Source organism: Chironomus tepperi, unplaced genomic scaffold, assembly GCF_022539635.2.
Source record: "Chironomus tepperi strain 1889 unplaced genomic scaffold, CSIRO-AGI_Ctep_v1 contig_298, whole genome shotgun sequence".
Lineage (NCBI taxonomy): Eukaryota > Metazoa > Arthropoda > Insecta > Diptera > Chironomidae > Chironomus > Chironomus tepperi.
The window spans coordinates 1,419,419-1,447,205 of NW_027226420.1; the positions used below are offsets into that span (position 1 = coordinate 1,419,419).

A 27,787-nucleotide genomic window follows, 5' to 3' on the forward strand; every position below is an offset into this window, starting at 1 on the left:
AACAGAGCGATTTGTATTTTTGAAGGGTAAATCTGTTGCTAAATCATCTTAGTGTGGAAATTACAAAGCATTACTGATAACGGAATTACATAAATGACAGCAACAAGAAATGGAAGATGCTTTTAATATCTAATCGTAAATAAACTATATAATCATAGTAATATTTGATTTTTTTAATAGTATACAAAAGAAAATTAATGAAAAATGTCCAAAATCCTGAAAATTTGCATCATTAAAACTTGATTATTTTCACACAAAAGAGTAAAATTAAACAGTACAATGAATTATTCAAACATAACAACACGAGCGTAACAAGTGATAATCGTGATTCGAGAATTCGGCCAGTTTTTTTTTCGATGAGTTTGCGATGAAAGCACAAAAAAAAGCTTAATCGATTTTTATTTAGAGAGAAACTTCGAAGTAAAGTGGAAGCAAAAAAAATATAGTACTTAAAAAACATAAAAACAAAAACATATTTTACAAGTTTTAGTTTAATTATAAATGCTTTATTGATTTAAATAAAGTTTAAATGTGAGATGATATTATTTTGTGACTGAAGTTAAGCTCGAATAAATAAATAAAATATATATTACATTTAATTGTGTACAAAACGAAGTGTTTCGTCGACAAACAAGATGGTTTTGTATTGGCTCACGGCAATCGCATTTTTAATGCATTCAACAGCAGGATTAGAGACGAAAATGTTTCCATTTACAATGCCAAATGTTCGTCCATATCGTGTAAGTTATAAATCATCCTCATCTATGTTCCATATGTTCTGATGATAATGGAACGAAAAAAATAGTCTTTCTAACAAACTCAAGGACGTCAACCTTTCTGTACATTAAAGTGTATTATCAAACAACTCAAGACATCCCATAAAGCTAGAAATGTACTCGACCGAGTACGTTATTACACATTCAATTTGATATGTGTGTGGCTAAAAGGCGAATTTTGTTTGCTGACTAATTTCGAGATAATATTCCATATTAAACAAATATTTTTCAATCTTTTGACCTTTTCGTGCAAGGGAATTTCCCAAAAAGATCTCATTTTCATAGTGTTTATAAATAAACAAGACCCAAGTGATTGCTGAAAAAGCTTTAAAGATGATGAAAAACTTGCCTACGTGACAATCTCACCGTTTCTTGTATTTCTGGTAATATTTTCCCAGAGATTGATGATAATGAGGTAGCATGTTAGATACATGAACAGTAATCAATACACTATCAATATGTTCGAAAAAGTAAAATTGTGTATGACGAAGTTGTTAATAAGCAAGAAATAAAGAAGAAAAGTGTACGTGAAAAATAGAAAGAAAATCTTTTTTGTACAGATCCTTTTTTGCATTTCCTCGCCTACACGAAAAAAATTTCCTTCACAATGTGAATAACGGAGCAAATAAAGTGCTCTTCTTCTTCCTTTAATTTTTCTTTTTCATCGGCGCTTTTTCTTCTTTGGGATCATTCAATGATGACGTCCGAAAATAATAAGTTTTCCCAAAAACGAAAATATGGCAATTGTTAGGGCTTCTTTTATTTTGCTCTCTTTTTACTCCTCGTGTCCATCAAGTGGTACGAGATCCTTGACGTCACTATCTGACACATCGTACGCATTATGATTATTTTCTCTCGTTCTTCCAAATAAATTTGACGTCACGTTTGCTCTTTCATTATGTGGGAGAAACATATGATAGATATTGTGGATTATGGCACGTTGATATATTATCCTCAAAGTTTTATTTTTGCCAACAATCAAATTAAAAAGCTTTTTTTATCTATTGAACTTTTTTTTTTGATAAAATGTGACTTAGCATAGCGAATCTTTTATTGTTTTATTTATAGCCTGAGTTGTACCTGTGTACACCAGTCAAAGTTGATTACACGAGGAATTACTATATAGGTAGGAGGAAGATGTGATTCAATTTAGTTGTTATAAAATATTAATAATGTTATCTTCTATATTTAGTCGCTTTCGAACCAAATGCAACAATGAATACTGCGCATCATATGCTATTGTACGGATGTGGTGAACCTGGTAGTACAACAAAGCCAATTTGGAATTGCGGGGAAATGACACAAGGTGATAGTGATGAAGATTCTGGTAGTCCATGTGCTGGCGGATCACATTCTCAGGTATGTCTGCTATAGGTGTGGACTGTTGGAAATTGATACCATACGTAATGTCCTGACTTTATTGTTCTTTCGTAACAAAATCTTTTTTTGCATAATCAACAGATTATTTACGCATGGGCTCGTGACGCGCCACGTTTAGATCTTCCACAAGATGTTGGATTTAAAGTTGGTAAAAATTCTCCAATTAAGTACTTAGTTCTTCAGGTCCATTACGGTCATATTGAGCACTTTAAAGATGGAAGTACTGACGACTCAGGTGTATTTATTCATTATACAACACAGCCAATGACTAAGCTAGCAGGTGTTCTCTTACTCGGGACAAGTGGCATAATTCCACCCATGAAAAAGGAATATATGGAAACAGCATGTGAAATAACTGAGAAAAAGACGATATATCCATTTGCTTATCGAACCCATACACATAACTTAGGTAAAGTTGTATCTGGATATCGTGTAAGGACTGATGATGAAGGAAATGATCACTGGACATTGCTTGGAAAACGAAATCCACTTACTCCACAAATGTTTTATCCAGTCTCAAATTATGAACCAATTAAAACTGGCGATCGAGTTGCTGCTCGTTGTACGATGGTTAGTGAACGACAGAGAGCAACAAAAATTGGGTTAGTTAGAAGAAGACATAGAAGATATAGAGTAAATTAATGCTAATAAGTTTATGTAAATATTTCCAGAGCAACAAACGAAGACGAAATGTGTAATTTCTATTTGATGTATTACGTGGACAATGAGGAGCCTCTCGACATGAAATACTGTTTCACAGCAGGTCCACCATATTTCTATTGGAAAAATCCCGAAGTACATCTCAATCACATCCCTGACGACGAAGCAAGTCAATTATAAACTTTTTAAAAAAAATGACAACATTAAACGTGTAAATGACAGCATCACATTCCATCACAAGAATTAATTTTATTGAATAAGAAGAAGAGGAAAATTTTTCTTTTTTCAGTTCCTATAGAACTTTTCATTGACTTTATTGCTCCTTTTAAAATATAAAAATCATATCAAGATGATGAACAAATTTTAGTAAAAAGAAGACACACAGAGGGTAGCTCGTGACAACAAAATAATAATAATAATAATAATAATCTCAGATATTTTTCAAGATGAGAAACTTTATATCGAATGTTAGATGAATCTTTATAGATATTTAAATATTTATTTATTTTTTACATCCATCACAATTTTACTTTATTTTTAATATTAACTTGAGAATCAAGACAGGAAAATGAAAGAATTATAAAGAATGTTAATTGTGGAAACTAAAGAGTCTATTGTAGATGAAAAAATATGATTATGAATGACTGCGATGTAGGTTTACTAAAGAAATGGCTTCTTAATGGAAGAATCTTTATTTAATGGTCCTTAATTTTGTCTAAAAATAGCATTTAATGTATTTATATATATGACAAATAAATTAAATTGATGTATAAAAAAACATGCACAATCACTTCATTAGATAATGAGAGAAGGTATCGACAACAGTGAAGATTCAGCGTCTTATTAGTTATTTTACATAATTATATACCTTACAAAAAATAATTATTTTTGAGGGAAATTTAAACCAATGTGAAAGTACATAAATTATCAAAATTATGGAAAAAATATATATTGATGTAATATGTCGATGAAAATACAATAATTTACTAAAACAAAATATTGATGGAAATTCCTCTATTTCTCTCACTCTTCCCCTCCCTTTATTCTTTACTATGATGATGAGATCATCTCTTTATGTAAAATATCTCCTTAAGTTCAATAAATGAATAAAGAACTTGAATAAGAACTGCAAATTGTTTCTTTCCTTCATATTCTTCACTATTTTAATCAAGTCTTTAGCGGCTGTCAAAAAGTTGCATCTCAGAATTAGTTTTTCAAAATTCAAAATATAACGGTTTTCAAAAATTCAAATATTCCAAGGTTCCAAAATTTTGAACGGTTTTCAAAAGTTCAAAATGATTTTCAAATTTTTAACAGGATTCTTCAAATAGCAGGCTTTGACAGCTGAAATAGGGATAAGAACAAATTACTTTTTAATTTTTTACACATGACACGAGAAACGTGCTTCTAATAGACTATTTAAGCTATGACACGTTTTTGATGTCAACTGCGATCTATAATGACCAAGTGAAAAATTTCATTATCTTTTTTTTATCACCAGGAAAAGAAAGTGGGAAAACTTGAAGCCATGAATAATTTAATGAATAATAAAGCAGAAATTTCTGTGTTAATGACAGCCTTCAATTTGTTTTGAACCTCGAAAGCTTCTTACAAAGTTATTAATTTGTTTACTTAGTTAAGTTTTCATTATCATGGTTGCATCAAGTTACAAAATAAAATCAAAAAATCGTTCAACATATTTTGAAAATTTAAACTTCATTTTGACAAGAATATTTTGAACATCTCGTTATAATATTATTGTAATCAAGTAAGCGCGAATTTAATTTTAATTAATTTACATAACTAAACAGTGTTAAAGAAAGAAAAATCAATATGGATCCAGTTTCTGAGCGCGATGAGTATGATATGAGCCTTTATGGATTCTCAATAAAGGATTTTAAACGAGAAAGTAAACACATTTCTAATATATATGAATTTGGTCAATTAATAAATTAATTTTTTCAGATTTTCGATTCTTCCGAAATCAAGTCAATAAATCCATGCAGTTGATTATCTCCAAATTTATGAATCTAATGAAGAATGTCAATCCTAATGCTACAGAAAAACTAACGAACTCATTAAAAAGTGTTGAACTTAATATATTGGAATCCACAAAATCAAACATCCAGCACATAGTCAACGAAGAAGTTGAAAAGTCACTAAAAATACCAGATAATGTCATTTTGCCAACAGATAGAGCTCAAATTAAACAAATTTCAAGTGAATATATTAATGCACTGGAAAAGGAATGCGATGATTTAAGCATAATTATGCTTCAAAATGCTAATTTTATAAAGCATTTATCTACAGAGCTTGGTTCTTATGACATACAAGAAATATTGGAACAAGAAAATCAGACTATCATCCAAGCAGAGAAGTTTTTAACCATGCAGCTGCTTAATACTGATTTCGTTGATTTTGAAGAATAAATTTAATTTATGAATATAATTAAGTATGTTCAATAAATGCGCAGATTGTTCAATAAAGGTAAAAATATTATAATAATTTTAATATTTACATTTTTATTGATTAACACTCAATTCATTCATCATGTTAAACTACTGAGTGATGTACCAAAAAATATATATCATATTTAGTCTATAATTAATGATAATATTACTTATCATAAGTGAAGCTACAAACTGAAAGTCTGTGATCATAAAAAGAACAAGTTGCAAAAAATTTAAAATTTTCATGTTGATGATGAGACCAGTCACATCCATAGCAAATACTTTTGTGCTCATTATATTCTCCAACTATTGATAATTTCTCAGAATAATCAATGACTGAAAAATTGTGATACATGCAGGCAATTAAAAGTAAATTCTCATCGTGTGGCGATTTTTTGATCCTCCAAATTCCTCCATTTAAATTAATTTCATCGAGATTACGTTTAAAGTTTCGGACGTCGTAGAGGCACAAATTTTCATCATAACTTCCAACAAACAGCAAATTTTCTTTATGATTGAGAAATGACGTCACACCAGCGTCACGTCTCTTTGACAACACTTTGTTAGTCATCTCGTTAGAGCAATCTCGCAAGTCCCAAACGTTGAGCAATGAATCATCACCTCCTGTAAGGAAAAACAGTTAAATTTTAGTTAACGTATCTATTAAATTTAAATTTTTGAAACATTTGTAATGTTGGAATTTGTATGGTTTTCTAAACATTTGTAGTGTTTTGAAGCATTATGCAAAACATTTGTATGGTTTTATCTTATGCAATTGTCAAAAATTCAAATAATTAAAGCAGTTACTTACCAGAATAAACAATGTTGTGATTCCAATTATCAAAAGCACAAGTCCATGCTTCATATTCATGACATTTCCATTGCAATAAAGTCTTCTCTGATGATTTATCGATCAATGTTAATTGTCCATAAGAGTCACTAGCAAGAATCTTGTTATTTATGGGATCAATATCAATAGATAGTGCCAAACAGTCACTTGATGAATCCAAAGAGATTTTGCTTCTCTGTTCAAGACCAGAATTTTTAAAATTATAAACTTCGACATTTCCCAATGAAGTTGCAGTAATTAGATCGTCCTTAAACCATTTCTGATCTAATACAGCATCAGATTCAATTTGTTGGAGCTTTTCAACTTTCTGATCAGAAGCATCAAACTTAAACAAATAAATTCGTCCTTTTCTAATCGATTTTGTATTCTCATCATTTTCCGTAAGCTGATAAGTACCGACAGCAAAAATATTTTCATCACAATACCATTCAACAGAATCGGCAGAATATTCTGTGTCAAATGTAAAAATTGTTTGTATGTCCGTGCTCTATGAAAGAATGAAAATTTATTTAAAATAATCACGTGTTCATTTCGATAATAGGCTCTAGAATCTTCAAAACACTCGGCTTATCGGAAATTAAAAGTGATGATTGTTGGTCGCCTAATTTTGCAAAATTATCTGTCTTTTTTAAATCGCGTTGCCGTCGTATTCGTGCATATTCTGCTTGTTTTGATAACCGTAATTTTCTATCCTCTTCCGATTCCATTTGCTTAATTTCTTCACGACGCTTTCTAGCACGCATTTTAAGATCATTTAGACGCTTAGTACGTTGTTCTGGTGTCTCATTATTTCTTCTTAATCGACTTAGTTCCGCTGATTTTCTCAATTTCTCTAATCGATCTTGTTCCGATTCATTTGATTTAGAATAATTGTCATTATTTGATGATTCATGATTCTTTGTTAAATTATGAGATTTTGATTGATTTAGATCACATTGTAAGACTCTTGGATATATCTCTTCCTTAATTATATTTGGATTAAAATTCTTTGTTTGCGGTGGTGGTTGCGATGAGAATACTGTATGATAATGCGGTATATTTAGCGTTATTATTGAATTATTTACAGTTTGAGGAACACTTGACGGATCATTGTGATTGAATGCTAAAGCTGATAAAGAGTTATTAAAGTTTACAAAGTTATAATTATTTGCTTGAACTGCACTATCGTAGAAATTAATATTCTGATGATGATGATGTTGTTGTTGTTGCTGTTGTTGTGGAATTTTCAATATTTTGTCATGTGAAGGACTTGAATATAAGCTATTAATTGTATTTGGATTTGAATTATCAGATGTATCAGCGGCACTTGTGCTTCTCGTCGTACTTCTTTTACTTCTTACACGTCTAGCATATTCCGAGCCTTTTTGTAATCTAACTCTTCTTTCTTCGCTTGTTTCTCTTTGTAATCTGTCTCTAGCCCTTTGTGCTGCTTTTGTTAATCGATCAGCTTTTCTATCAGGCGACTCCAATTTTCGTACCATTCGCATTCGTTCAGCTAACTTCCTAAGTCTTGATTCTCTTTGTTCCGGTGATTCCATTGCACGACGTAATCTTTGTCTTGCAGCATCCCGTACTTGTCTTATAGCTTTTTCAGTTGGCGACTCATTTAATCGTTTTAATCGATTATTTAAGGCATTTTTATTGAGTCGTCTCCTTCTTTCTTCCTCATCTTCTCTAGCTCTTTTTTCACGCATTCGTTCAGCATTTCTTGCTAATCGACGTGCTCTAGCAGCTGGTGATTCTCTTAAATGAGCTAATTGACTTCTTGATAAATTTTGGAAGTTGGTATCAATTGGTGTTGGTGCTTCGCGTTTTAACTCGAAATTTAATTGATAAGGATTTGAATTCCAAAAAATCTTTTTATCTTCATTATACTGTTCTGCCGAGGACTGCTCGTAGCTATAATTTTGCATTTTCTATACTTATATTGACTGTTTTTCCAATTTTCTTTTTATTTTGGTTTTTTTTTTAATTTGATCAAGAAGAAAATTGTTGTTTATCAATTTAATTTTAATTTCCGACGCCAGACGTCGCTTTTACCACATTCCATGAGTAATTTTGTGTTAATAATACAGTAATTAACTTACCATTTTTGTGATTGACTTGATTTACTAGATATAACTTGTATTATTTAATTAATTAACAATGTTGACGTTGATTGACTTTTATTTTACCCTGAATTTACGTTATAAGCCACTACCCGTTACTAAGCCACTGGCTTAGTAAAGAAATTTGACTGTGGAAAAATTTTGTATCCGTTAATAAGCCACTACCAAAAAGTCATTAATTAAACTAGATAAAATAAATTTTCCGATTTTAAATGACATATTCGGATATAAACAATTAATAAGGACTAGAAAAAGTTAATAATTTTTAAGATTTCTATGAAAATTTTCGTTTTTGCTTCATTTGTTTACATTTTTTACTAAGCCATTACTCGTTATTAAGCCTTTTTTCACGATTTTGAAAACTTTTTTCTTTCCATAAGCCACTGGCTTATAACGTAAATTCAGGGTATTAAAATTTCTAGCAACAAAACAACCGTCAGGGGAAAAACAACTTTGAAAAGGGGAACAACAACCGTTAATAGCAACAAAACTCGTGGATTTCCTTACAAAAATTTAAATTAATTAAGAAATATGCCTAATTTTACTTGCTTGGCATGTTCTGTGAAGTTTGTAGACGGCGATACACAGCGTGAGCATTTTGGTACTGACTGGCACAGGTAAAATAACGCAAAAAGTGAGAAAATAATAAAATTAAAATAATTTCACAATTTATTGTTTCTTTAGATATAATCTGAAGAGAAAAGTGTCGGAATTGCCTCCATTGACAGCAGAAGAGTTCCAAGACAGAGTCCTTCAAGCACGACAGTCTGATTTGGAATCACAGAAAGATGAATCGCTGTATTGTAAGGCATGTAAGAAATTCTTCAAGACAAAGAATGCACACGATAATCACTTAAATTCCAAGAAGCACAAGGACTGTGTTAAGATTTTCATTGAGAATCATACAAATGACGAAGATACACAAGTTGAAATTAGTGTTCCAGCTATGGAAATAATCGAGGAACGTCAAAAACAAATTGAAGAAGAAGAAGCTGATTTAATGGATGCTGAATCAGTTGATTCTGATGAATGGGATGATGATACAGAGAATCCAATTGCCAATAATGACTGTATATTTTGTGAACATCATAGCAGAAGTATTGTCAAGAACCTTAAACATATGTCAATAGCTCATTCATTCTTTATTCCTGATGCTGAATTTTGTTGTGATGTTTTTGGTCTATTGAGCTATTTGGCTGATAAAGTCTGCAAGGATTATATCTGTTTATGGTGTAATGAAAAAGGCAAGACATTCTATTCATTAAAAGCTGTCAGATGTCATATGATTGAAAAAGGTCACACAAAAATGTTACATGAAGGAGCTGCTTTAGCCGAATATGCTGAATTTTATGATTACTCTGCAAGTTATCCAGATCACGATGAAACTAAAGATATTGATGCTGAAATTGAGACACCCATTCTTGAAGGTGACGAATATCAACTAGTTCTTCCATCCGGTAATGTCATTGGTCACAGGTCATTGTTAAGGTACTATAAACAGAGAATTAATCCAAACCGTGCAGTAGTCGTCAGTAAATCGGATAGAAAGCTTCACAAAGTGTTATGTCAATATCGAGCAATTGGATGGAGTTCAGCAAAACAGGAAGAAATTGCTAAAAGAGTAAGAGACATTCATGCAATGAAACGTACTCAACAAAAATTGTATGCAAAGCTTGGTATCAAGGCTAACAAGTTCCAGAAACATTACCGTGCACAAGTGAACTTCTAAATTAATTATTTTATCCATGTGTTGGATATCTTATTTTAATTAATTGAATTAAAAAATAAAAGTTTTGAAATTTCTTTAACGGTCAAAATTATTTTGAATTTTTCATTTGCCCCAAAAATTTATTTTCATACAAGTCAGCAAAGTCACAGAAATTTATAATACAAAAATTAACTATAGCAATGGAATCAGAAGACAAAATATTAAAGTTAATTAACTTTGAGTCATCAACAGCAGACAGGAATGAAGCTATCAACTATTTACAGAAGCTACGTGGCTATAAAGTGGATAATTTGAGAAAAGATACAGTAAATTTAAAGGATGATTTAAACAATCTCGATGTACAGTCACAAGAAATAGCATATTCCAATTATCAATCGTTTATTAAGACAGCAGAGAGTTCTAGACAAGTTCTAAAAGGATGGAATGAAACGACAAAGAATGTAGAAAATTTAATAGAAAAAGTTCCGGTTTTTACGGACAATTGCGATAGTTTTGTTAAGACTGCTTATGACTTGAATACATCCAGTCGATTAAATGCATTGACAATGAAGAAACATATTGAGCTCCTTGAGATACTGGAATTGCCACAATTAATGGAACTTTCAATCAGAGAAGAGAAATATGCTGATGCACTGGAACTAGCAAGTTATGTTGAGAAACTTAGTTCTAAATTTGATAACGTTCCTATTGTTAATGTAAGTGGTATGGCATTTTAATATTCTTGTCTTTAATGATTATTTCCGTTCTTTAGGACATTGTCAAGACTATCGAATCATCATGGCATGTGATGCTTACTCAACTGTTGTCGGAATTAAAAACTGATCTTACACTTCCAAAATGCCTTCAAATTGTTGGGTTTCTGAAGAGAATGCAAGCGTTCTCAACACTTGAACTTAAGCTGAAGTTCCTACAGATTCGTGATAGCTGGTTTAAGGAAATTATTGCAGCCATTCCAAGAAATGATCCATATCAGCATTTAATTAAAACTATTGAACTAACTCGTGTTAATTTATTCAACATAATTACACAGTATAAAGCACTGTTTGATGATGAGTCAGATACACGAGACACAGATACAATGATTCATTTAATGTTCACTAGCTGGATTCATGAAAAAGTTGAAGATTTTTTGAGGACACTGGAAACTGATTTGATCAGCAGTAATAGTAATTTGATGGACATTGGTTCAGTATTAGGGCAGTGCATGTACTTTGGTGTCTCATTTTCAAGAATTGGAGTTGATTTAAGAGCTCAGTGTGCACCAATCTTTGTTAAAACCATCTCGAGATACCTAAATACATCAGTAATTAAGGCAACGAAGCAGTTTGAAAATGATATGGAAACGTTTACACTAATTAACAAAGATATAGTTCCATTCAAACGACATTTAAAGATAAATGAGGAATCAGCTGATTCACAAGATGAAAAGGATTATGCACCGCCTGAGAGTTTATTGGATTTTGAGCCACTAGCCTTGTATTGTAATGCATTAATTAACATTTTTAATGAACTAAGAAGTTGTGCACCAATCGCAGTTCTTCAATCTTTTGTACAATCGCTAGAAAATTCATTAGAAAGTATCTCAAAAGCAATATTAAGCTTCTATAGAAGTGAACAGCAAGCATTTGGAATGAAGGAAAAGGAGAACTTCTTAAAAATGTGTACATGCTTCTCATTTGAATTAATTCCATATATTCAGTCTTGTATACATCTCGTATTTCCACCGAAGAATCATATTGCTGGAAGTTTAGATAGTATTTCAACATTAAAGGCTGAAAAAGTTTTAGAGACCATTGATCATCTTCTGCCTGATAAAATTTCATCCACAAAGATTTAATGTATTTATTCTACTGTTAATAAAATTTAAGACGTAAATAATTTCGAAATTGGAAATGCTGAGAAAAATTTATCTGCTACTTCCGTCAATTGATCACTGATGATCTTTTCTAGTGCTGGGCGACTGCAATTAAGAAAAATGTTTTTTAGCGGTTTTCAAAAATTTAAATATATCAAAAAGTTTGTTCAAATTTTGAATTCAAAAAATCCGTTAAAATGTTATTCTACTTACACTTCAGCAGCAACCATTCTCCAGTTTTCATTGATAAACTGATTCATTGTAGCTGCTAGTTCCTTATCTCTTCCGTTAAATAAATTATCCAATCGAATTTTTGCACCACCAATATTGAATTCTGTCTGCATAAAATCCACTTTGTAATGTTCTTGTCCATTCTTTTTGACTCTTTTTAACTTCATGGCAAGAACTCCGTCAATATCAGCTATACAAAAGTATTTATTTAATACTTTAGAAGTACACATTAAAGATATACTTACTAAAATTTCCATAAGCCATTCCATGTCCACGAATCGGCAACATAAGTAGAACTCCTTGAATATTGTATTTACCTTGCATCGCTAATTCTGGAAACCAAATTTTCAAACGAAATTTATCAGAACTAACATCACTTCGTATACTTCTAAGACGAAAATTTGTTGCTCCATAAACTGAGATGTTTCTGAACGACGACTCAATTTGAATTCCACTGTCTTGTGCTACTTTTATTTCAGGAACTAGCAGAGGATTTAATGATGGAACATCTAATTCAGGAATTCCATCGTATAGGTATGGTCTTAGGCTTAAAATCGATTTCCTGATACATGCACTTAAATTTGGATCCGTTTGGTTACATATTTTTATGTAAGATGCTGTAAAATAAAATATTAATTTTTAACGACCAAAATAAATTCAAATTTTAATGGTCTTTGAGTATTTAAAATTTTCAAGGCAAATTGAAGCGAATTGAAATTTCAAAAATATAAATGATCGCTAAAATGTTCAAACTAACGAATTTCTTTTGATAGCACCACGTGGCTGTAAAATAAAGCTAAAAATGCTGCACTTAAAAATGAGGTATTCATTATATGACTGTAAAACACTAACTGATGTCTACAAAAGACTAATTTTTAATTGAATTCCCACCACCAACAAATTTTTATTTCCTCTTTCAATGTTTATGCTGTAAATTTGATAAACATAACATGCTTGATCAACAAAATTCAAGTAGGTCGTGAAAAAATATTTGCATCAAAAAGTTCTTGACATTTTTCGCCATTTGGATAAACAAATTTTCTGACACAATCGTCTGTAAGTTCTGTATTGAAGCCATGTGACGACATTTTGGGGAAATAATGTGCATTATTGACAATTGCTGGATGTACGAATTGATCATGCTGTTGATCAACATATTCGATGTATCTCTCATTTTTAGTTCCTGATACCGAGACATAATCCCAAAATTGCAAGTGTTGAATCATTTCCGACAGTCCAACACCTCCAGCATGTGGAGCGACTTTAATGTTGAACTTCTTGGCCATCAAATAGACTAAAAGTAATTCATTGACACCACCAATTCTAGCTGAATCGACTTGACAATACTCAAAAGCATTTGCCTGCATAAATTGTTTAAACATGACACGATTACACATCATTTCACCTGTTGCTACTTTAATGCCGTATTTTTTTAATGCTTCCGCTATTTTTGCATGTCCAAGACAGTCATCGGGACTGGTTGGTTCTTCAATCCATAATATCTTAAAATCTTTTAATTCAGTCATCCAATCAATTGCTTGTTGGACATCAAAAATCTGATTGGAATCAACCATTAAGACATTCTCATATCCAATGACATCGCGCATTAATTTACATCTTTTGATGTCGCTTTCCAAATTTTGACCAATTTTAATTTTAAATGCATTGAATCCCTTATTCATATATTTCTTGCATAATTCAATCATTTTCTCATCACTATATCCAAGCCAGCCAGCTGCTGTTGTATAACATGGATATCCGCTGTTTAAAAGATCACGTTCTCTGATATTCTTGTCATCTGTGGACATTTTGAGGAGTTCAATTGCCTCATCTTTTGTGATCACATCCGTACAGTAGCGGAAATCAATCAATGTAACCAGAAACTGTGAATAACAAGTAAAATTTAGTTAAATTAAATTTTAGTTTTCAACGGTTAAAAATAATTTGAATATTTGTGCAATCAGAAAATAGTTTATTTCCCTTTGAATTGCGTTTCCCCTGAATAAAACAAGTAAAAATATCTTATTGATAACAATAACGCATTATTGTATTATAAAACAAATAATTTTAATACATTTTGTTCAGACAGGCCGACAAAAAGTGAAAAATTACTCTGTTTTGCAAGAAGAAATGCACTAAAAAATATTCGGTCAATTTTGGTTGAAAATCATGGTAAATATTCCAAAAATTTGAGTTTTGCAATCATTTGAGTTAATTTAATTAATCTGATTAATGAACTAAGTAGAAGTCAATGTTAAAGCACTAGAAAATATCAGCTTTTCGTTCTTAGGACGCGTACTTTTCAGTAAAAATTTGTGCTTAGCATTTTTCTCATAAACAAGCCCGATTAAATGAAAATATGAAATTCGGCTTAAATAATATAATTAATCTAGTTATCTATTTGTGATTTCCAGAAATTGACAATATTAGCTTCAAGGGATACAAGATAAATAGCAATTTTAATACATCAGACGAAAATTAATAAGTAAGTAGCAATTATGGAAAATTCTTTAGTATGTGTGTGATATTTAATTAATGTATATTTTCTATTTTACAACAGGACGTAATAAAACAATTTAGTAGCAATGGATAACTTAGAACTGTTAAGCGATGATGAATTAAGGAGACGATTATTGCAATACGGTAAGTTAAAATTATTAATTCTTTTAAGGCATATTAACATGATATCAAATTAATTATTTTAGGTTTTCCAAATCTTCCAATCACGTCAACAACGAGGAAAACTTTAATTAAAAAGCTCCGAAATCATTTGACAAATACAGCATCAAGTTTGCGTAAAACGACATCGCTTGTCACGAGATACTCGTCTGGAGAGGAGTCTGATACAAAAGATAAGGCAAATACAAGCAAATCAAAGAGACAAGGTCGTATGACTGTAAGTGGCTCACAAGTTGGACAACAAAAAACTCCACCGCCACCATTATTCAACAGTTATTCACAACCAGCAGCTAAAACATCATTTAGTCGTGTCGGAAACACATCTTCTGGTAGTGGACGTAATGTTTATGTTTCACCTGTTATTATAAATGATTCAGAAGATGATGATCTTGATTGGAGTTTAAAGAGAAGTCGTAGTAGTAATAATAATAGCTTAAAAAGTTCACAATCTCGTAATATCAATACAACTCGCACACTTGACTCGACATTCGACGTATCACAAAAAACATCAACAAACGGAAATAATGGATATGATAAAGAGGACGATGAAGAGGATACAAATACTACAAGTGACTATACAAAGCGTCTACTTCAATTTCGTGAAGGAAACGTCCAAAAGCCTCAGCCACAACCGCAAAATAATAATAATTTACGTAAACGACCAACCTATATGAGTCAGAGAATGTCCGAATATCAAGCAGTGAACGAAAACGACATTGTTTATCATGCCGAGCCATTTTTGGAAACTGCTCACGTGCCATTAAGCTTGGCAATAAAGAATTTTATCAATCGTCTAGACGCCGCTTATGGACTCAAGCAAACATTCGTTCCAATGGTGCTTGTTACATTTCTTGTAATCTTTTTTACGCTCATCATATTCATGTACATTACAATAAGTCCGAATATCGAGAAGACATTAAGTCCGTCAACAACAATTTACTTTCCATGTGATCGACATCATGATATGGATGCAACTTTTGCCTGTATTGATGAACAAAATTTACTTCCATCATTAAATTTGCTTAAAGTTCTCGCGTCTGAGTTACAAAAACGAGCAATTCTTCAAAAATGTGGAAAAGTTAAGGATGTATCAAATGTCATGTGTGTTAAAGACTTTTGGCATTATTTAAATGACAATCATTTGTCGCATCATAAACATAATCAGGATCATTCATCATCGTCATCTGTTTTAGAAGTGATGAAAGATTTACATAATATTGAATATTTAGTCGATCGTAATAAGCAATGGGGCATATATAATGTTGATAATAATGGCAAACCAATATCATTAGACGAGGTTGTAAATCAACGAGCACATCAAGCGGAATGTTTTGCAATTTTATCACCAAAACTTCCATTAACATGTACATTATACAATAAGCTACAAACGTTCTTTACGATCATTGGAACATTAGCAATTATATCTCTTGTGGGATTCTTTGGACGAAAATTTTATTATTTTGTTCTAGCTGTTAAGGAAAAGCGTAAAGCACAAGTTAATCAAATTGTGAATGAGATTGTACGACTACTTATGGAGAAAACAGTTATGGATAAGGATAATGCATTTTTGGTTGTGAATCATTTACGTGATAAGATAATTGAGCCAAGTCGAAAGAATGAGTTATCATGGGCATGGCAAGAAGCCATATCATATCTAGAACAACATGATAGTCGTGTTCATTTTGGATTTGAGAATATCAATGGTGAAGACTTTAAAGTAATTCGATGGATTGATGATGTTAAGAATTTACCCGGAAATAATCATAGCCAACAGCAGTCGTCACAACAGCAATCATCATCAAGATTTAGTTCAATGAGATATAGCCAAGTACCACAGCCATTTAATGCCAGTTTAAAACGATGGATGTGTCCGGCATTTGATAAGTCAAATAAGATTAGTGATCCGCCAACAAATTGCTTAAAGATCAGAAATATGTTTGAAAAGTACGAGACAAATAGTCCAAATTTACAGAGCATCATACAGGACACAATATTGCATAAAGTTTGTGAGAAAGGATGTAAAATTTATGATATTCAACTAGATTTAAAGACATGCTGCACTTATGTAAAATGTGCATCATGTGTTGATGCCGGAATTGTTCATGAGGAAATTAACGGCTGGTGGCTTATTAATGGCGATGATAATCGTCTTGTCGTTGTCAAATTCTTAAAGCAAGACAAATATCATCAACGATTTCCAAGTTCAATTAATGCATGCTCGATTATGTATCCATCGAGTAGTCCAATGCCTAATAATTATGTTACAAATGGACATGATTTTGGTGATGATATTGATGATGAGGAGGATAATGATGATTTTGAGTAAATTAACTAACATATTTTAGAGAATCTAGAGAGAATGACTAACGATAAACTTTTTATATAATGTTATAATTTTTCTGGTTTTAACTTATAGGCCATAAAACAAAACACACACACACACACTCTGAACACAAATTGCTTAAGATATACAAAAAACGGAAGGAAATTATCAATGTTTTCAAATTTTTGAGTTTAATTTAATTAAGTTGAAATTTATATATACTTCATGGACGAAAAAGAAAGATTATGTTAGTTAAAAAAGATTTTGTTATTCATATAATGAGAAATTTATGTTTGACTAAAGCGCATTTTATGTTGCAATCAGTGAAATTATTGACTATTATTTTTAACGGCTTCTGAAGATTTGAAAATTAAAGCAAATTCGTTTCATTTTTAACGGTATTTTTAGAATTTGAATTTTTAACGGCTTTTCAGAATTCAAATTTTCTGCATTTTAACGGTTTTGAAAATTTTGAATATTTAACGGCTTTTCAGAATTCAAATTTTTTTTATTGGTTTTCAAAAATTATTAAACTGAAATGAATCGAACTTTTTAAAAAAGTGAACCGAAATGAAACGATATTATTTTTGTCAATTAACTTTACACATCAGCCAGCCAAGAGAGCTTAATGCAGAAGTGCGCTAAACACTTAACAAGAAAGTTAAAATGAATTTTGCTTTAGAGAATGAGAAATTATCATTATTATTATTGATTAATTAATTAATTATTATGTTAGGTTTAACTTAATTTTAAAACAACATAAAACTAATTTGTTTTTTGGATAGATTTTTATCAACTTTCTGTAATTTTGTGTATTTTTATAAATAATCAATTGAATGATGAAGAAAACTTGTTGAATAAAAAAAATGATTTACATCTACTCACTTCTGGTGTCATATCCGATAGCAATTTCCAAACAGGTTTGCCTTCTAGTCGTCCCCAAAGGTCCCATAATGCACTGATTAAGGCACTTACTGCGAGATGGACAACGCCTTTTTCTGGACCTAGCTGTGAATTTTAAATTGATTCTTGAAATTTTTAATCCAAGGATTAAATTTAATCCGAAGGATCAAACGGTAATTCGTAAGAAGTTTAAGTTCCAACAGTAATGCTTACCCATCTCAATTGTGGCTCACTGGTCAATTTCCTCCAGAATCCTCCAAAATCTTTATAAATCTCATCGACTGACTTGTTTTCCAGGATGAATTTAAGAGTATCAATAGCACAACAGACGATATTATTACCTCGTCCAAGTGTGAAGGTCATTCCGTACCCTTTCTTGCCACTTTTTGTTGTTAACACAACATAAGCTACAGAATAATCAGGATCAGTATGAATTGCATCGCTTCCGTCTTGCTGAAAGTGACAAATTGTCAATTTATGTTTACAATTTATAAATTATAAGTTTGTTACCTGTAAGCTTGTCGGAAATCTGATGTCAAAGGTCTGAATATTATCGATAATTTCACCGTAATTAATTTTCATAATTATTTAATGCGTTCGTTCACTCCGAAAGAAGAAAGGCAATTGAGAATGACTTTTAAAAGATAAGAAATATAAACAAGACGACTATACTTTACATGTAACCTTGAATTTATTAATATTATAATCTTATACAGTAAATAAGTGTACTTTATTAGTTATCTTATGATTCTTGAGTGATTGTCACTTCCTTTGCGTATTTTCCTTCACCGACGACATAATATGTATTCGGCTTTTTGACATCAAAGCATAATGAGTACAGCATATTTGGATGGGCATTATGTTCATGAATCTGTTTTAATTCATTTTTCTCATCGATCTCATAGATGTAGGTATTACATGACTCTGAGATTACACCAAACATCTTATTCGATTTATCAAAATTGAGTGAATTAATTGATCTATTCAAGACTTTTGTTTTGGACAAAGGATCTTTGACATTTCTTGTATCAAACACCATCAAATTTCCAACAGCATCACTTAAAATTATTATCTCGTCCTTAATCCATTTAACGTCAGTCAATTGATCGTGATGATTGTCAATCAATGTAGATGCAGGATGAACTTGACGTCTATCCCATAATAAACTACTTTTGTCGTATGATGTTGATACCCAATTAAGATCGACTGATGGATGAGTATCAATTCCTGTAATTTCAGCACTATGTCCGTAAGGCAGACTAAATGATTGAAACAGTTCCTTTGAATCACATTCATAACACTCAAAATGCCCATTAGAAGTTCCAATAATCATCCTGTTTTTCTCATAAAATTGACTTAAGCAATTAACTCGACCGTCTGTTAATTTGCTAGCTATTTTAATGAAACAGAAAATGTCTTGATGATTGTCTTTTTCTAATGTTACAGGTGCCTTTGTGCTGTATAGTTCTATTGTGTTGCTTGATGTTGTTGCAATGAACTGTAATGAATAATATAATTAAGATAAATATTTACAGACAGTAGAACAAGATAAATTACCGTAATGTCATCGAGATAATAAAGATCCAGTAAAGTATCTTTGTGAACTGCTGAAAATTTGGCACTTTTCAAATCACTGGTTGCGAAATTGTTAAAGTTATAATCTCCTGCCAAAACGCCTAAAAATTAAGATTTGATATAGTTTCTCAAGATACAGTAAGGATGATTAAGGTATTACCGCCATTAACACATGTTGTAAAATCGTTTGTTGCTATTATGAATAAACCGTGATCATTTTGACGAATTGATGAATAAACAGGAAGGTAATCTTTTGGTGCACGATATTTAGACACTTCATAGCAATATTCTTGACTGTAAAGAACATTTGATTGATTAATTATTCAAAAACCGGTGTGCAATAAATTACCTGTTCAGTTCTGGATGTTGTGTATCAAATTTTAAAGCTTCATTTGGTGGAATCCTATAATCATTTGGTACCTTAAATGCTTCTGTCAGATAGCAACGATTCATTTTAATAAATTAACTAAGTTTTTTGCTAAAATTTGATAAAAATGCAGTAGGTATGGGAATATTATCTGTTTGTTATTGAGGGGAAAGCACAACACAGGGGAAAATCAGACACATTTCCGTATCATTTAAAAATTCAAAAAATTAAAGATCGTTGAAAAAATATTAAATTATTTAAAAATTTAGTTTTCTAAGATCGCAGTGATCAGACGGTTTTCTCAAAAATTGTAAGTAATTTTTTTATATTCATTAAGCTCATCAGCTGTTTTTATTGTTCAAAAAACCGGGTATACTCAGAAGATGTGGTATTTCCAATAGAACTAACTTGACAAGATATTAAATCTTATTTTTTGGAATTTCTGAAATCTCTGCGAATATTAGTTTGCTTAAATTTATTCAAATGAGTCTACGCTTTCACCGCATAGGTATGCAAAAAACATTAATTTCCTAATTTTTGAAACTATTGTTAATTAAGTTATGAAGTCTAACTAAGTTTGTTGTTTTTGTTCAAAGTGCACATGCTTCAAAAAATGTTCAAAATTGAATAGAAAAAAAAATAAAACTCAGATTAGATTAGAATTTGTTTGTAACCTTGAACTTGGTTGAAGCACTGTCCTATACAGATTAAAAGAGTTTTGGAAACAAATAAGTTACTGAAATCTGTTCCTAAATATAGAACTAATAACTTTTTAATGATATATTGTTAATGACCAAACATAAACAGTAACCGGATATAACATTAACTCATTTGTGTATAGCTGTAATCTTAGAGATTCCAAAATCTTCTTCGCAATAGTTGTGACTCCAAAAATTTATCCGAACATCACATTGCGTCACAAACTTGACGTCACAATAACTTCGCATCTTACTGTTAATACGGTGACGGAGCAATTCCCTTGCGAACACGTTGCGCTGTTCGAGTCAACTCAGTAGTGGACAACCTTTTATTTTTCGCGGCACACCTTGATTGTCAACTTCGACCAAATACAGTTCATGACATTATCTAAATAATTGACGGCACAGAGGTTACTCACCACTGGGTTGACTAATCTCCAAATTGCTCACCCTCAAACACTTCGTACATTGTATGACATCTGAGTCAAAACTGAACAAATTGCAAATATGTTCACATCTTATCATCTGACTTATCTTTGTAAATAAATAAAAGATTTTTTTTTTCATCAATTTACAATCTGTAGCATCATCAAAATAAGAGAAAGAGAGAACACGAGGTTATTATCATGTAAACTAGCTTATAGAAGTAAATCATTCGTATATGCACTGTGCTTTTAAAAAAAGCTCATAATGCATTCTGAAGTCATGAGATCAAGATTCATAATTAGTGCACTAGGAATATTAATTTGTCACTCTTATTTCGGGATAATTCAAGAGAGAATTACACGAGGTATATATGGAAGTGATGTCAATGAGGATGGAACGATTGGAGAACGATTTACATGCACATTGACACTAGTCGCTATTGAATGTCTTTGTAATTTGATATTCGCTAAAGGTAAATGTAGTCATTTGAAAGCTTACCATGTGATGCTACTAATCTGATTATTTACACAGTTATACTAACCAAACAGACTCAACCAAGTGATGATAAAACGCCACGTTATTATTATGCATTGGCTGCCTTATCAAATCTTTTATCAATGGTCAGTAGTAATATGGCATTAAGATGGATCTCATACCCTACACAATTGATTGCTAAATCAGCTAAACCCATTCCGGTTATGATTCTTGGCGTCTTAATTGGCAGAAAGTCATATCCATTAAGAAAATATTTTCATACATTATTGATAGTCATTGGTGTGACAATCTTTATGTACAAAGTAGATGAAAGTCAAGAAAGTTCGGAGAGTACAACTCTTGGACAGGTTCTGATCCTCTTTAGTCTTTTTATGAATGGCATAACTGGGGTAGTACAAGATCGAATCACATCGATTGGAAAGCCATCACCACAACTCATGATGATGTGGGTTAACACTTGGTGCACAATAATACTCACAATTGTTATAACAATTACTGGAGAATGGATACACTTTCTTAAATTTACATCATCTCATCCTGAAATCATTAAGGATCTACTTCTTATATCAACAACTGGTGCATTTGGACAGTTCTTTATATTCACGATGATAAGCAATTTTGGATCACTTCCATGCTCGATTGTAACAACAGTAAGAAAATTTTTTGCAGTTCTTTTCTCAGTCATGGTTTTTGGAAATTCATTATCCAGGCTGCAATGGTTTGGAGCTATTTTAGTATTTGCGGGGCTCTTTGCTGATATGTTTGTAAAAGGTCGACGAAAAAGTAAAGGTGAATAAATGCATAGTAATGTAGATTGTATAAAATAAAGGTTTAAATAAATGTTTTAGTTTATAAAATTGAGATTTTTTGGAATTTATCCATGATGTTATCATCTAAACAGTTATCTTTATTGAGGTTATGTTTCATAAGTTACAGTAGTAATGCATAAATACTTAAGATTAATTAATATCTTAAATTTAATTAAATATTGACTAAGTTAATTTTGTTTTCACTAAACAATTGTTGTTGCGTAAGTTGTTGATGCATCTGTAGGAATTGTTGGGTTTGTGGATGGTACAGTAGTGATTGGTACGTTTGTGGATGGTACAGTAGTGATTGGAACGTTTGTGGATGGTACAGTAGTGACTGGAACGTTTGTGGATGGTACAGTAGTGATTGGTACGTTTGTGGATGGTACAGTAGTGATTGGTGCGTTTGTGGATGGTACAGTAGTGATTGGTGGGTTTGTGGATGGTACAGTAGTGATTGGTACGTTTGTGGATGGTACAGTAGTGATTGGAACGTTTGTGGATGGTACAGTAGTGATTGGTACGTTTGTGGATGGTACAGTAGTGATTGGTACGTTTGTGGATGGTACAGTAGTGATTGGAACGTTTGTGGATGGTACAGTAGTGATTGGAACATTTGTGGATGGTACAGTAGTGATTGGAACGTTTGTGGATGGTACAGTAGTGATTGGAACGTTTGTGGATGGTACAGTAGTGATTGGAACGTTTGTGGATGGTACAGTAGTGATTGGTACGTTTGTGGATGGTACAGTAGTGATTGGTACGTTTGTGGATGGTACAGTAGTGATTGGAACGTTTGTGGATGGTACAGTAGTGATTGGAACATTTGTGGATGGTACAGTAGTGATTGGAACGTTTGTGGATGGTACAGTAGTGATTGGAACGTTTGTGGATGGTACAGTAGTGATTGGAACGTTTGTGGATGGTACAGTAGTGATTGGTACGTTTGTGGATGGTACAGTGGTGATTGGTGCGTTTGTGGATGGTACAGTGGTGATTGGTGCGTTTGTGGATGGTACAGTGGTGATTGGTGGGTTTGTGCTTGGAATTGTAGATGGTACAGTGGTTGTAGATGTAGATGTTGATTTTGTCGTTGTACTTTTTGAAGAAGTTGTACGTTGAGTTGTTGTGCTTGTTACTTTTGTTGTAGTGGTAGTGGTAGTTGTAGGAGATTGTGGTTTTACGCATTTCAATATATTAGCATCAAATATAAAACCATTTTGACAATATTCTTCTTCGACTTTTCCTCTGACACATTTCAAGTATTTAGTATTATCATTTAAGCTTGGAGCAATTTGAGTTCTCAATGTGCATTTAAGAATGCATTTTGGTTCACTTGTTGAATCCATATCAAGTTGCATGTTGTTTGGGCAAGAATACATGAAAGTTGGATTTCCAGCAACACATAAAAGTCCCATACGATTTCTATCGAAACCAAGATAGTTCAATGGACGCCACATCGTTCTTTTGTTGTTGCGGCAAGTAGGTTTGTTGCATAGGCCTCTAGTACATCCCTTATTTGGATTGAAAACGAATCCTTTATCACATGTAATTCTTTCAGCAGTGATGGCAGTTTCATCAGCATTTAAAGAACAATTAAAATACGAGCGACAACTATCAAGTTCTGGATATAATCCATTACCAAGACATTGATAATAGTCATTAGCACAGGCTGTAGCATCAGGTTCACTGCTACAGAAAGAGAATCCTCCACTTCCAGCGCAATATGGCTTCTTATTATTGCATGTTGTCAATCTGTACTTTCCATTTGGAAGGCATTGCTGAAATTTCAAATTAATAAGTAATGGATATAGACGAAATATGTTGTTAAGCTTACGAAAATTTGTCCATTAGGTTCACAAGAAGGATTTGTAGAGCAAAATGTTGAGAACTTTTGAGCTTTTGAACAAACACTGGCTGGATCAACATCGTCACGTTCCATTGATCTTCCATTAACAATTTTTACTGCTCCAATGAGCTTATGCCGTTTAACTTCAAATGCATTGGAAATTGCAATAGTTCCGATAATTAACTAGAAATTGAAATAAGTTTGTTAATATTTGAACTGTAAACAAATATTGTCAAATAACTATTGAAAGCCATTTTTTCTAGCTGATATTCGAATTAATGTGATTATCTTCTCGTAAATAATAGCTGAGTATATAATGAACTGCTAGATTGATTGGAATCTGTACTTTACACTTCAAAATTCAGTCAAATACTGAATATTATTCAAGAAGGGGAAAACAGCTGACTATTGTATTCCAACTCACATAATTTAAATCTAAAATCACCGTTACTTAAGTAATTCTTACCAGAAAAGTAGCAAATTTCATCTTAGATTTTAATTCCAATTCAAATATATTTTTAAGATATTCAGAAGAAAACTGATTACTTGGTTCCTAAAATTTCGTGCTTTTATACTGATTTTTATCTTATTATGTAGGTATTTTGATAAAATAATTCAAGATTTTGTTTAATTGTTACTGTTTCATGGTCAATCGCTGATTGTCACGAAAATTCGGCAATGAAACATTTTCTGCTGTAAACTCAAGATAAATCTTCTTAGATCTTCAGTGAAATTGATAAGATAAGAAGAAGAAGAAGAAGAAGACTAATATAATTTATGAAATGATAAATAAGAGAACAAATGTCTCAAAAATTGGATAAAAATAGTTTGTATTATTCGATATAAAAAGTAATGCCACCTAAGTGGCTGAGGAAGTTTATGCTTCGCTAAAGAGATTGATTGCAAACTATCTATAAACAAGATAACAATAACTGGATGGAATTTTGGTGAGTGAATTTGGCTCGCTGAAAAAGAAGATGAATTAGCAAAGACTTCAGCTTTATCCTTGTCAGAACATTAGATATAACCGTTGACTTATAATGAACGAATAGGTTTGCGCTTTCTTTTGAAGGTTTTTGTGATTGTTTAAAGTGAATTGCCATCAAATGATAGAGATTTGAGTTTAAGATCGAAAACAAGAGAGTAAAAGTGATAAGATAAACTAAATAATAATAAAGGTTAAGAACCTTGATCTAATTTTTAATCTACTAGTCTGCAGAATTTATTTGCGAATTTCAACCTTCATTTTAAACAAATAATTTGTCATTGCCATAAAATCACTTATTTGGAGCCAACCTACTCATCCTTGAGTGAAGGACACTTTTTATTGAATTTTCTTACATATTTTTTGACATATTGGATCAAGTTTTGCCATTATGCAAGTTTAAAAAGCTCATGCTGATTACAACTTAACAACTTACAACTAAACAGACTCAACCAATTGACATTATTATGCATTGGCTGCCCTATAAAATCTTTTATCAATGGTCAGTAGTAATATGGCATTAAGATGGATCTCATACCCAACACAAGTGATTGCTAAATCAGCTAAACCCATTCCGGTTATGATTCTTGGCGTCTTAATTGGCAGAAAGTCATATCCATTAAGAAAATATTTTCATACATTATTGATAGTCATTGGTGTGACAATCTTTATGTATAAAGTAGATGAAAGTCAAGAAAGTTCTGAGAGTACAACTCTTGGACAAGTTCTGATCCTCTTTAGTCTATTTATGAATGGCATAACTGGGGTAGTACAAGATCGAATCACATCGATTGGAAAGCCATCACCACAACTCATGATGATGTGGGTTAACACTTGGTGCACAATAATACTCACAATTGTTATAACAATTACTGGAGAATGGATACACTTTCTTAAATTTATATCATCTTATCCTGAAATCAATGAAGATCTGCTTCGTTCGATATATTTGAAGACAATTTATTATTTCATATTTAAGTTATCTTTATTAAAGTAATGTTTCATCAAATTACAGAATATAATGCATAATTTATTAAACTTAATTAATATCGATAAAATTAATTTTTTTTGAATAAATATTAAATACTGGGCTTTCCTAACACCAACACAAACTAATATTGGGTTTAAATAGTTAACTAAACAGTTGTTGGTGCATTTGTTGATGGTTCAGTAGTAGTTGGTGGGTTTGTGCTTGGATTTGTGGATAGTTCAGTAGTGGTTGGTGAGTTTGTGCTTGGATTTGTGGATGTTTCAGTAGTGGTTGTTGTTTCACCAGGCGTTGTTGCTTCAGTTGGCGTTGTTGCTTCAGTTGTAGTTGGGGGAGTTGGTGGTTTTACGCATTTCAATAAATCAGCATCAAATATAAAGTCATCTTGACAATATTCTTCTTCGACTTTTCCTTTGACACATTTCAAGTATTTAGTATTATCTTCTAAGCTTGGTGCAATTTTAGTTTTAGCCGTGCATTTAAGAATGCATTTTGGTTCAGTTGTTGAATCCATATCAAGCTGCATGTTGTTTGGGCAAGAATACATAAAAGTTGGATTTCCAGCAACACATAAAAGTCCCATACGATTTTTATCGAAACCATAATAATTCAATGGACGCCACTTTGTTTTTTTGTTGTTACGGCAAGTAGGTTTTTGGCATAAACCTCTTATACATCCCTTGTTTGGATTGAAAACGAATCCTTTATCACATGTAACTCTTTCAGCAGTAATGGCGGTTTCATCAGCATTTAAGGAACAATTAAAATAAGAACGACAACTATCGAGTTCTGGATATAATCCATTACCAAGACATTGATAATATTCACTAGCACAGGCTGTAGCATCAGGTTCACTGCTACAGAAAGAGAATCCTCCACTTCCAGCGCAATATGGCTTCTTATTATTGCATGTTGTTAATGAGTACTTTCCATTTGGAAGGCATTGCTGAAATTTCAAATTAATAAATAATGGATTAAGACGAAATATGGTTTGAAGCTTACGAAAATTTGTCCATTAGGTTCACAAGAAGGATTTGTAGAGCAAAATGTTGAGAACTTTTGAGCTGTTGCACAAATACTGGCCGGATCAACATCATCACGTTCCATTGATCTTCCATTAACAATTTTTACTGCTCCAATGAGCTTATGTCTTTTGACTTCAAATGCATCGGAAACTGCAATCGCTCCGATAATTATCTAGAAATTGAGAAAAGTTTGTATAGATTGATTGGAATCTGTACTTTACACTTCAAAATTCAGTCAAATACTGAATATTATTCAAGAAGGGGAAAACAGCTGACTATTGTATTCCAACTCACATAATTTAAATCTAAAATCACCGTTACTTAAGTAATTCTTACCAGAAAAGTAGCAAATTTCATCTTAGATTTTAATTCCAATTCAAATATATTTTTAAGATATTCAGAAGAAAACTGATTACTTGGTTCCTAAATTTTCATGCTTTTATACTGATTTTTATCAAGTTATGTTTTCAGATAAAACAATTCAAGATGTTGTTCGTAATTGTTATTTTTTCATGGTCAATTTGCAGATTGTCACCGAAAAATTGGCAATGAAACATTTTCTGCTGTAAACTCAAGATAAATCTTCTTAGATCTTCAGTGAAATTGATAAGATAAAGCAATAGAAA

The 27,787-nt window shown here is 31.8% G+C and overlaps 11 protein-coding genes across 14 annotated transcripts; 5 read left to right on the forward strand and 6 right to left on the reverse strand.

Annotated features, from left to right (window-relative positions):
- Positions 1 to 162: 162 nt before the first annotated feature.
- Phm (Peptidylglycine-alpha-hydroxylating monooxygenase) lies at positions 163 to 3,949 on the forward strand. Its single transcript, XM_070642610.1, has 5 exons — positions 163 to 740; positions 1,845 to 1,902; positions 1,969 to 2,135; positions 2,238 to 2,758; positions 2,828 to 3,949. Exons 1-5 carry the CDS (start codon positions 636 to 638, stop codon positions 2,994 to 2,996), a joined length of 1,020 nt encoding a protein of 339 aa, XP_070498711.1. The 5' UTR covers positions 163 to 635; the 3' UTR covers positions 2,997 to 3,949.
- A 1,363-nt stretch (positions 3,950 to 5,312) lies between these two features.
- Positions 5,313 to 8,454, reverse strand: LOC139092258 (diphthine methyltransferase homolog). The gene is made up of 3 exons (XM_070642594.1): positions 8,204 to 8,454; positions 6,078 to 6,603; positions 5,313 to 5,890 (listed from the first exon to the last, which is right to left on the reverse strand). Exons 1-3 carry the CDS (start codon positions 8,204 to 8,206, stop codon positions 5,433 to 5,435), a joined length of 987 nt encoding a protein of 328 aa, XP_070498695.1. The 5' UTR covers positions 8,207 to 8,454; the 3' UTR covers positions 5,313 to 5,432.
- Positions 6,598 to 8,086, reverse strand: LOC139092256 (trichohyalin-like). The gene has a single exon (XM_070642592.1). The coding sequence runs from the start codon at positions 8,027 to 8,029 to the stop codon at positions 6,635 to 6,637; it is 1,395 nt and encodes a 464-aa protein (XP_070498693.1). The 5' UTR covers positions 8,030 to 8,086; the 3' UTR covers positions 6,598 to 6,634.
- A 211-nt stretch (positions 8,455 to 8,665) lies between the features above and the next one.
- Positions 8,666 to 10,041, forward strand: LOC139092257 (cytoplasmic 60S subunit biogenesis factor ZNF622). The gene is made up of 2 exons (XM_070642593.1): positions 8,666 to 8,841; positions 8,909 to 10,041. Exons 1-2 carry the CDS (start codon positions 8,756 to 8,758, stop codon positions 9,951 to 9,953), a joined length of 1,131 nt encoding a protein of 376 aa, XP_070498694.1. The 5' UTR covers positions 8,666 to 8,755; the 3' UTR covers positions 9,954 to 10,041.
- A 41-nt stretch (positions 10,042 to 10,082) lies between these two features.
- On the forward strand, positions 10,083 to 11,858 carry Cog8 (conserved oligomeric Golgi complex subunit 8). Its single transcript, XM_070642757.1, has 2 exons — positions 10,083 to 10,648; positions 10,705 to 11,858. Exons 1-2 carry the CDS (start codon positions 10,133 to 10,135, stop codon positions 11,788 to 11,790), a joined length of 1,602 nt encoding a protein of 533 aa, XP_070498858.1. The 5' UTR covers positions 10,083 to 10,132; the 3' UTR covers positions 11,791 to 11,858.
- Positions 11,800 to 12,869, reverse strand: LOC139092316 (protein takeout-like). The gene is made up of 4 exons (XM_070642665.1): positions 12,797 to 12,869; positions 12,285 to 12,656; positions 12,022 to 12,229; positions 11,800 to 11,913 (listed from the first exon to the last, which is right to left on the reverse strand). The coding sequence occupies exons 1-4, from the start codon at positions 12,867 to 12,869 to the stop codon at positions 11,817 to 11,819; spliced, it is 750 nt and encodes a 249-aa protein (XP_070498766.1). The 3' UTR covers positions 11,800 to 11,816.
- Positions 12,870 to 12,911: 42 nt separating this feature from the next.
- Positions 12,912 to 18,598, reverse strand: LOC139092396 (mitochondrial enolase superfamily member 1-like). Its single transcript, XM_070642760.1, has 4 exons — positions 18,455 to 18,598; positions 18,158 to 18,397; positions 17,927 to 18,049; positions 12,912 to 13,922 (listed from the first exon to the last, which is right to left on the reverse strand). Exons 1-4 carry the CDS (start codon positions 18,524 to 18,526, stop codon positions 13,008 to 13,010), a joined length of 1,350 nt encoding a protein of 449 aa, XP_070498861.1. The 5' UTR covers positions 18,527 to 18,598; the 3' UTR covers positions 12,912 to 13,007.
- Positions 14,143 to 17,921, forward strand: LOC139092394 (inner nuclear membrane protein Man1-like). Its single transcript, XM_070642756.1, has 4 exons — positions 14,143 to 14,211; positions 14,454 to 14,524; positions 14,600 to 14,682; positions 14,745 to 17,921. The coding sequence occupies exons 3-4, from the start codon at positions 14,625 to 14,627 to the stop codon at positions 17,042 to 17,044; spliced, it is 2,358 nt and encodes a 785-aa protein (XP_070498857.1). The 5' UTR covers positions 14,143 to 14,211; positions 14,454 to 14,524; positions 14,600 to 14,624; the 3' UTR covers positions 17,045 to 17,921.
- A 13-nt stretch (positions 18,599 to 18,611) lies between the features above and the next one.
- On the reverse strand, positions 18,612 to 21,065 carry LOC139092397 (methylosome protein WDR77-like). 3 transcript variants are annotated; one of them, XM_070642762.1, is made up of 5 exons: positions 20,839 to 21,065; positions 19,869 to 19,997; positions 19,680 to 19,813; positions 19,502 to 19,620; positions 18,612 to 19,442 (listed from the first exon to the last, which is right to left on the reverse strand). In XM_070642762.1, exons 2-5 carry the CDS (start codon positions 19,970 to 19,972, stop codon positions 18,687 to 18,689), a joined length of 1,113 nt encoding a protein of 370 aa, XP_070498863.1. In that variant the 5' UTR covers positions 19,973 to 19,997; positions 20,839 to 21,065; the 3' UTR covers positions 18,612 to 18,686. The 3 variants fall into 3 exon arrangements, with proteins under 3 accessions (XP_070498863.1, XP_070498864.1, XP_070498862.1); XM_070642763.1 differs by having other exon boundaries at positions 21,004 to 21,022; XM_070642761.1 differs by having other exon boundaries at positions 19,869 to 21,064.
- Positions 20,138 to 22,368, forward strand: LOC139092398 (solute carrier family 35 member B1 homolog). 2 transcript variants are annotated; one of them, XM_070642764.1, is made up of 3 exons: positions 20,138 to 20,196; positions 21,169 to 21,482; positions 21,542 to 22,368. In XM_070642764.1, exons 2-3 carry the CDS (start codon positions 21,275 to 21,277, stop codon positions 22,300 to 22,302), a joined length of 969 nt encoding a protein of 322 aa, XP_070498865.1. In that variant the 5' UTR covers positions 20,138 to 20,196; positions 21,169 to 21,274; the 3' UTR covers positions 22,303 to 22,368. The 2 variants fall into 2 exon arrangements, with proteins under 2 accessions (XP_070498865.1, XP_070498866.1); XM_070642765.1 differs by lacking the exon at positions 20,138 to 20,196 and adding an exon at positions 20,254 to 20,394.
- A 21-nt stretch (positions 22,369 to 22,389) lies between these two features.
- Positions 22,390 to 27,626, reverse strand: LOC139092318 (mucin-2-like). Its single transcript, XM_070642666.1, has 6 exons — positions 27,498 to 27,626; positions 27,139 to 27,333; positions 26,291 to 27,082; positions 24,630 to 24,716; positions 24,152 to 24,346; positions 22,390 to 24,095 (listed from the first exon to the last, which is right to left on the reverse strand). Exons 1-6 carry the CDS (start codon positions 27,516 to 27,518, stop codon positions 22,518 to 22,520), a joined length of 2,868 nt encoding a protein of 955 aa, XP_070498767.1. The 5' UTR covers positions 27,519 to 27,626; the 3' UTR covers positions 22,390 to 22,517.
- Between the last annotated feature and the right edge of the window lie 161 nt (positions 27,627 to 27,787).